This window comes from Notolabrus celidotus, chromosome 6 (assembly GCF_009762535.1).
Source record: "Notolabrus celidotus isolate fNotCel1 chromosome 6, fNotCel1.pri, whole genome shotgun sequence".
Lineage (NCBI taxonomy): Eukaryota > Metazoa > Chordata > Actinopteri > Labriformes > Labridae > Notolabrus > Notolabrus celidotus.
In genome coordinates, this window is record NC_048277.1 from 24,130,535 (window position 1) to 24,138,546 (window position 8,012).

The 8,012-nt window shown below is 37.6% G+C and overlaps 1 protein-coding gene across 1 annotated transcript; it reads left to right on the plus strand.

The window, feature by feature from the left end:
- Positions 1 to 601: 601 nt before the first annotated feature.
- tph1a (tryptophan hydroxylase 1 (tryptophan 5-monooxygenase) a) lies at positions 602 to 6,525 on the plus strand. Its single transcript, XM_034685101.1, has 11 exons — positions 602 to 781; positions 2,841 to 2,975; positions 3,098 to 3,281; positions 3,368 to 3,468; positions 3,567 to 3,634; positions 3,723 to 3,919; positions 4,009 to 4,144; positions 4,237 to 4,363; positions 4,457 to 4,552; positions 5,353 to 5,486; positions 5,610 to 6,525. Exons 1-11 carry the CDS (start codon positions 692 to 694, stop codon positions 5,782 to 5,784), a joined length of 1,443 nt encoding a protein of 480 aa, XP_034540992.1. The 5' UTR covers positions 602 to 691; the 3' UTR covers positions 5,785 to 6,525.
- The last annotated feature ends 1,487 nt before the right edge of the window (positions 6,526 to 8,012 follow it).

An 8,012-nucleotide genomic window follows, 5' to 3' on the forward strand; every position in this document is an offset into this window, starting at 1 on the left:
GAAACATGCAGATTATATGTGCTGTGTGCACGAGCACCCAGAGGTGCTTACAGTACAGAGGGCTGGATTTTAAAAAGGGGGGCATGTTTGGATCACAGTACAATGAAGGCAGGTGGGCTACACTCGAATCCTCTTAAACCTTGACCTCCTCTTAGTCTCAAGGTGTCAACAAACGAGGAGAATTAACTGTGTGTAATAACTCCAAGAGGTCTACATGCAAACTAAATGAGTTCAGTCTAAATATGATGGAACATTTTTCCACATATGTTGTGAAAGTGAAGTCCAGCTTTTCAAAAATGAGGAAAAAAACAATAAAGCATGTCACCTTTTCTATCTTTTATAACAGATGCTGTATCTACTGTCTAAGAAAAATGTAAATATTTTACAGAAAGCAGTTCAATCTGGTGTTTCCTTCTCTCTGACGTTGTGATAGATCCCATTGAAGCTGTTTCAGGCCTTTTGGTGAAATGAAAGATACCCATTTTCCTCCCCCAGTGACGCGAGCAGGACTGCTCTTTTTCATTTGCTGCTGTGGGTGAGATTACAGCCCCCTCCTATTTCTGCCTGTTGTTAAATAGCAAGGCGCTCTCCCTCTCGGGGTAGACAGTCCTCTTTACAGAGCGGAGGGTATTAAAGACAAAACACCTGTTAGAATTATTTTTAAAGGCGAACAACCCAGCAGCACTTTAATATGTATTCAAACAAAAACGAAGGACCACGTAGAGGAAGATCTTTTGACTCCATAAACATCGGCTTTGAAGAAAAACTGCTCAACAATGAGGTAAAAATCAAAACTTTTGTCATGTTTTAAATATTTTTTGTTTTTAATAGAAGCTCCAGCGACGCTTAAACTTAGGAAGATCAAGATGTTTTCTTGATAGTTGAGGACTACTTTGTTTTGACATTGTTGGAGTGGAGATTGTTTCGGCACGTCTTAATGAATAAGCCTGTACATTGTCGTCAGCGCAGATTAATTTAAGCTGTTTGGATATATAATTTACGTCAAAGAGTTAAGAGGGTTAAAGTGGGACAACTTAAATTTCACAACGACAAATTTTCATTGGGCTATTGATCAATCTGATCATCCTTTGCAGATTTCCATGTTAAAAGGGACGAGATAAAAGAAGAGCCGATCAGTGTGTGAAGTCTCATTATGGCGCATGTAAATGACACAGAGGGACGATATAGAACAATACTATAAAGTAGAATTTTTTTTTCTTCTTAAACGTAGCTATAAAGGATATGCCAATTCTACCCTTTTGCCAGCAATCGTTGATCAATTATGCTGCGCAGCGTCATATTCTAGTTCTTAAAAAATACGCCACCAAAAATGCGTATTGTATGCGCAAAAATTCGACACATAAGCTTGAGACGATTTTTCCTTAAATTGTGACTTCATTTTTGAGTTTCACTTGCCGTGCACGGTAGACCTCAAACTGGAACTCTCATTTTGACTCTCACTAGACATCTCACCAAATGGTTCTTTAGGCCATTCGTCAGACTGTGAGCCACACTCTCTCACATTGAACAAAAACACAGAAGACATTTTAAACTGTATGAAATGTACCATCACAATCTCATTGACTTTTAATTTGTGTCGATATGCTGTAAATACATTTAGATCTTGAAGCTCGTGAAAGTATCGTTTTAATGAGGAGAAGCTGTGCGTAAAACCATCCCATAAAGTGCGCGCTGAGGTGATTAAACGCTGCCTAATGTCTGCTAAGATCCCAGCACGCGAGCAACTAATAATAGGCTTCCCTTCTATCTAGTTATAAGGCGATTCTGTCAGACAGAGACAAGTTAATCTTAGTTAAACCGAGACGCAAAAAGAGTTGACCCCGCAGCTGCCAGATCCAGTCTCTCCACACTCGGGATGATACCGGCAAGGTTCCACCGAAAACTCATGTGCCGCGCACTCTACACAGTGCTTGATGGGCGAAATGTGGTAGGCAGAAACTAAACTAAATTAATTTGATTCTTTAATCTCCTTAATTTCATTTTTAAAAATCTAAATATTTAATATTTTTTAAGAGCACAGGTGCGCATGCCAGGAGTGAAATGCAGTTTCTAAATCGATGATTGTGAAACGTTGATGAATGCGTAACCGTCACACTCAATCTTAACAGATTAGATTCTCGGTGCTGTGAGCACACTATAGTCTGACTACTAAAATCTGATGAAGGATTACGCTCATTTTCCCCTTGCGTATGCAGCGCGCACGTGAGAGCGCTGTCCAGGGTGCTGAATGTAAAGCAGGGTTGGTTGGCATGCACATGTATCCATCGTTTCTGAAGATACTGTTAGAATCAATGTGAAGAAAGAGCCCATAGTTAAATATTTAGTTTAAAGTGCATCATTGTTAGACAGTTCTCTTGGACTTATACCGAACCACTTACTGTTTGGTTTGTAAGTTCGTTGGATGGGAGGTTGAAAGGGTTTGGGATTTTATCTGGAGTGATTAGAAGTTGTTCATTAATGTAACAGAATAATCTGCTTTTTGCTATGGCACTTTAGAATGGTCCACACTAAATCAGGCTTATACATTTACTTAGTTTTTGAAACCTGACTGTGCATAGAGGTGCTGTTCACACATAATTATTACTTTCCGTGCCACCTTTCTCAAATGGTTTTACTTCTATTTAAAGTATGTAGTTACATATTTTTATTCAACAATACTACATATCTTTGGATGAAATAATCACACAATTCATTTTAAAAAAAGTTGAAAATTGTTAAATATCTTTGTATGACCATTTAGGAGTAAGCTGCAATTGGTTGGCCAATGGTGAAGTTTCTCTGTAAATTAAAATCAAGCCCTTCTTCATTTCTGTTTCCAGATAAACAAATCAACATTTACAAAAATTGAAGAAAACTCAGAAAAGAAGAATTCATCAGAGAAAGAGAGAGCCACAATCATCTTTTCCCTCAAGAATGAAGTGGGAGGACTAGTGAAGGCGCTTAAACTCTTTCAAGTAAGGGCACAATTATTAAACTAATAATGGTTTATGTATAATTTTAATTTGGGGTTTCCATTTGATCTGCATGTAGCCTCTGTATTTATAATACTGATTTAAAACGTCTTTGTTTCTTGCAGGAAAACCACGTCAACCTTGTTCATATAGAGTCCAGAAAATCCAAGAGACGCAACTCTGAGTTTGAAATATATGTGGACTGTGACAGCAACCATGAACAACTCAATGAAATCATTCAGCTGCTTCGGAAGCATGTGAACATAGTTGATATGGAGTTGCCAGATAACTCGTGTCTACAAGAAGAAGGTAGATGAAATCCTGCAGATAGTGTATTACAAAGATATCACATTATGCCAAACAACAGTAAAGAACACATTTTTGTCTCCTCTCAGATATGTGTAACGTTCCCTGGTTCCCAAAGAAGATTTCAGACTTGGACAAGTGTGCAAACCGTGTCCTCATGTACGGCTCTGAGTTGGATGCAGATCACCCGGTATGTAAACTCTAATCAGCTTATCGGTTGACTTCTCGCAATAATACGAATCTTCAATTTGAATTCCTCTCATGCCTTTCTGTTCTGCTCTGTCACAGGGTTTCAAAGACAATGTTTACCGCAAGAGGCGAAAGTACTTTGCTGACATTGCCATGTCATATAAACAGTGAGTTCTCCTCGTATATCCAAATAGTTATTTCGAAAATCTGTTAAGTTTTTAATCTGAAACTCAGAATTATTCTTTGTTGTTGCAGCGGGGATCCCATTCCTCAAATTCAGTTCACAGAGGAGGAAGTGAAGACTTGGGGCGTTGTGTACAGGGAGCTCAACAAGCTGTACCCCACCCACGCCTGCCGGGAGTACTTGAAGAACCTGCCACTGCTGTCCAAATACTGTGATTTCAGGGAGGACAACATCCCTCAGCTGGAAGACGTCTCACGCTTCCTCAGAGGTCGGTTTAATTGCAATTAAAGGTTTTTCTGTTGCTTTAAATAAAAAAGATGTATTTCTTTTACTCATCTGTGTTTCAAATCTTCTCAGAACGCACTGGATTTACCATCAGGCCTGTGGCTGGTTATCTTTCCCCCCGTGACTTCCTTGCTGGTTTGGCCTATCGTGTTTTCCACTGTACTCAGTATGTGCGGCACAGCTCCGACCCCTTATACACCCCAGAGCCGTGAGTAATATACTCTGTTATATTAAAAAAGGCATGTCAACATTCATTCATAGCTGTTTGTCCTGATATTTGGTTAATCCTTTGTTATCAAGGGACACATGCCATGAGCTGCTGGGTCACGTCCCACTGCTGGCAGAGCCCAGCTTCGCCCAGTTCTCTCAGGAGATCGGACTCGCTTCACTTGGGGCCTCAGATGACTCAGTACAGAAGCTTGCCACAGTGAGTAACACTGATACAGACATATGATCAGTAGAGATGTAATCTAATTGTAAAATATTATTTATTTAAATTCTGTTTATTCCTGTGTCACAGTGTTACTTCTTTACGGTGGAGTTTGGCCTATGCAAACAAGAAGGGCAGCTGCGAGCATATGGAGCAGGACTGCTGTCATCCATCAGTGAGCTGAAGGTAAATATTTAAACAGGGCTTTGAATGGACTTGTTAACACACTCTTGATTCTATATTTTCACACAAGCAAATGTACTAACTCAACTTAGAGTGTATATTGAAAAGTGCTTGAAGAGTATTATTACCTATAGACCCACTTTCTAACTAGACAAATCCTCTAAATTGTCGTATTCAAAATATGAAATAAGTCCTTGTGTAAGTTTTAACATTTCATACTAGTAGCTCTTTAATCCTCCTGTTATGTTGCGGGTAAAATTGACCCGTTTAAAAGCCTATTTTAGGCAATATATGCCTTCCAAACCAGCTAAATACAGCATAAAAATCTGGGCAGCATGTGACAGAGGTGTCGTGTTAATTTATCAACATCACTTCATAAAAAAAAAATTTAAAAATGTGAAATAAAATAAACAAAAATCTATGACTTGTATTTATATTTAGGGCTTTCCAATATACATTTAAACTTTTTTTAACATGAATTTTAATGAAAAACGAGTGAGTTATTCTCATTGAACCATGATCTGTGAGAATTAAAGAACACCAATGGACTAAATCTTGATTTAAATGGTTAGTAATGGAGTTGAAAATTGTATTAAAAAATGTGTATTGGGATTTTTTGTGGTTCCGACACTTGTGGATAATTGAATATGCCCAGGTTCAAATTGACATGGGAACATTATGGCTGTTCCAGAGAAACGAACATAACAGGAGGGTTAAAGACTGTTTTTCATAGAATCAAATGACCTAAGTTTGTGTGTTACTTACTAAGGTTGTAATATCTTTTTGTCATTTCTCCATTACAGCATGCACTTTCTGGCAATGCAAGAATAATGCCTTTTGACCCCAAAGTGACATCCAAACAAGAATGCATCATCACAACTTTCCAGGAGGTCTACTTTGTGTCAGACAGCTTTGAGGAAGCCAAAGTCAAGATGAGGTGAGCATGGACGCTCAGTTTCCTAATTCAACATGAGATAATTAGAATGATAGATGAAGATTATCCACACTGTTTTCCTCATATTCATTTAACAACATATTTCTAATGATAATATCCTTTCAGGGAGTTTGCCAAGACCATCAAACGTCCCTTCACAGTCCGATACAACCCGTACACTCAGAGTGTGGATGTGCTAAAAGACACTCCCAGTATCAAAAGCGTGGTGGAGGAGCTGCGACATGAGCTGGACATCGTCGGTGACGCCCTCATCCGGCTGAACAAACAGCAGGGTGTCTGACTTCCCACATTTCAGTGAAAGTTCTCTACCTACAATCCGTCAGCGCTCATTTTTCACCCTGAAGCACTGTAGAGATACTGCCCGTGTATGGCCCTTCGTCAGTACAATGAATGTGCACCTCTTTTAGTAAAATGCTCTGTTGTTTCCACTGCATGGTATATGTCTTATAAATGTGTAAAAAAAGGCACATTAGGTATGTTAGACACTGAAATCAGTAAATTGCACAAACCCAAAGAGCTGCTTCACCTGACTCATTTTTTAGCTACAGTTGTACTCAGCATAAATGGTTTCTGTATTTCAAACAGTCAAGGCATCCACTTTAATACGCTTTCAAATCATCCCCAGCTGTAACACACACAGATGTGGTTTCATCATTGTATGGTTAATTCTGCTGTTGTATATTACCATGTGTTTTTTGTATTTCTTTCATTATTCTCCTTTACATTTAATCTTCCTTATTACAGTGATATGTATAAAATGTATCTTGTTTGTATTCTTTTGGAGTATGTATCATGTTCTTTTTTGTGTGTGCTGTTGAGGGAAATCATGAGAGTGAAAAAGGGTGTTAGAAGAATGTTTCGTTGGCGACTATGACAGATTTGGCCCATTATCCTGGACTATTTTATCTTAAAGTAATGATTTGATTACCTACATATAATTGTAGCACTCCTAAAATCAAAACATTATTTTTCTACTGTAAAGAAATTTAGATATCATGTGTAGGCATTGTATCAAACTATTAAAAAAATCAAATCAAATCAAATGTTTATTGTGTTTGTTAGTGTTACTTTACTACTGTTTTAGTAGCTTCATGGAGATGGTGATTTTGGTTGTAAGTAATTAATGCAGAGGAAGATGCTGATTGACACAGACTGATGACAGCAAGGGGTTCTGAAGGAGACATTTATAAGTGTGTTCTGGTTGTAAAGTGTTGTAAGAATAACAAGCTTTTCTCACTTCACTACCAAACTAAAATACAACTAAAATCAACAAGTGTACATCTGGGAGAGGAATCAGACTATGAATGGCATTTTTGAAGTTTGTTTCTTGAAAACTGAATTAGTGATTGGTTTTAATACAACATCTTGATAGTCTTAACTAAAAATCATGCAGTGTTGATCATTTATCAGATAAGACGGACATCAAGTTCAGATTCCTTTTGAATTACTAGGAATACATTCAACATGCCGCTAATTCTGGAAGAAAAGCCTATCTTTATGAAAGCTTTATGAAAAAAAACAGCGTCCTTCACAGTGGTGGACAGTAACAGTAAATTTACTTGAGTACTGTACTTAAGTACATGTTTTGAGTATCTGTACTTTACTTGATTATTATTTTTTGGGGTACTTATGACTTTTACTCCACTACATTCAGAAGACAATTATAGTACTTTTTACTCCACTACATTTCTATCAGTGCTCTAGTTACTCACTGCTTTTGCTTTGAAGTCAGCTCGTGAATTTCCTTCTCTTCTCTGAAATCTGATCCCTAAGACAGTAAAATATGTTTGTGTAGTTCTGTTTGTCTCAGTAGTTTAGTCATACCTGTATATCGTGCGTCTCCACGATTGAACATGGAGCAAACACAGAGCAAATTTCACTCAGATCAGGCAGTTCATTTAGAGGTGGTAATGATGGCTATAATTATCCACCTGAGCACCCATGGTCATATCTTCAGCCCGTGTTAGAGGTTTTTGAAATGAAGAATGATACGTATCGTTTGAAATGCTCTCCCTGTTTCCCACTCTGCCCAAACATACAAACATTCACAGTCCAACCTGAGCAAGTGTATTGAGCTACGTAACATTTATTTCATTCCAGATGAACATTTCAAACTAAGCTGTCTGTGCTTGGAGTAACTTAGTTTCTGTTTTTATTCCATGTTATAGTTTTTAGAGATTTCAAGTCATGGTTTCTAAATAAACATAATGTAACAGAATGTACTCCTATGCATTCTTGACTGCACTTATGTATTGTGAAAATACAACGTTTTAAGATATTTTAAGAAGTACTTTGAATACTTAAGTATTTTTAAAAGCATGTACTCCAGTACTTTAACTCAAATAATAATCTGACAGAGCAACTTTCACTTGTATTGGAGTAATATTTTACCTGGAGTATCTATACTTTGATTTAAGTAATGAAACTGTACTTTGTCCACCACTGGAATTAGAAATGACGTGTATAAGGCAGACACTGTATAATACAGGTTCAGTACTTTCTAAGTTT

What these genes read in the sequence shown, in the direction of transcription:
- tph1a (XM_034685101.1), top strand. Translation starts at nt 692, where the DNA reads ATGTATTCAAACAAAAACGAAGGACCACGTAGAGGAAGATCTTTTGAC. An exon ending in ATTGCCATGTCATATAAACA is followed by an intron (nt 3,635 to 3,722) that starts GTGAGTTCTCCT and finishes TTGTTGTTGCAG; the next exon opens with CGGGGATCCCATTCCTCAAA. An exon ending in GAAGCCAAAGTCAAGATGAG is followed by an intron (nt 5,487 to 5,609) that starts GTGAGCATGGAC and finishes ATATCCTTTCAG; the next exon opens with GGAGTTTGCCAAGACCATCA.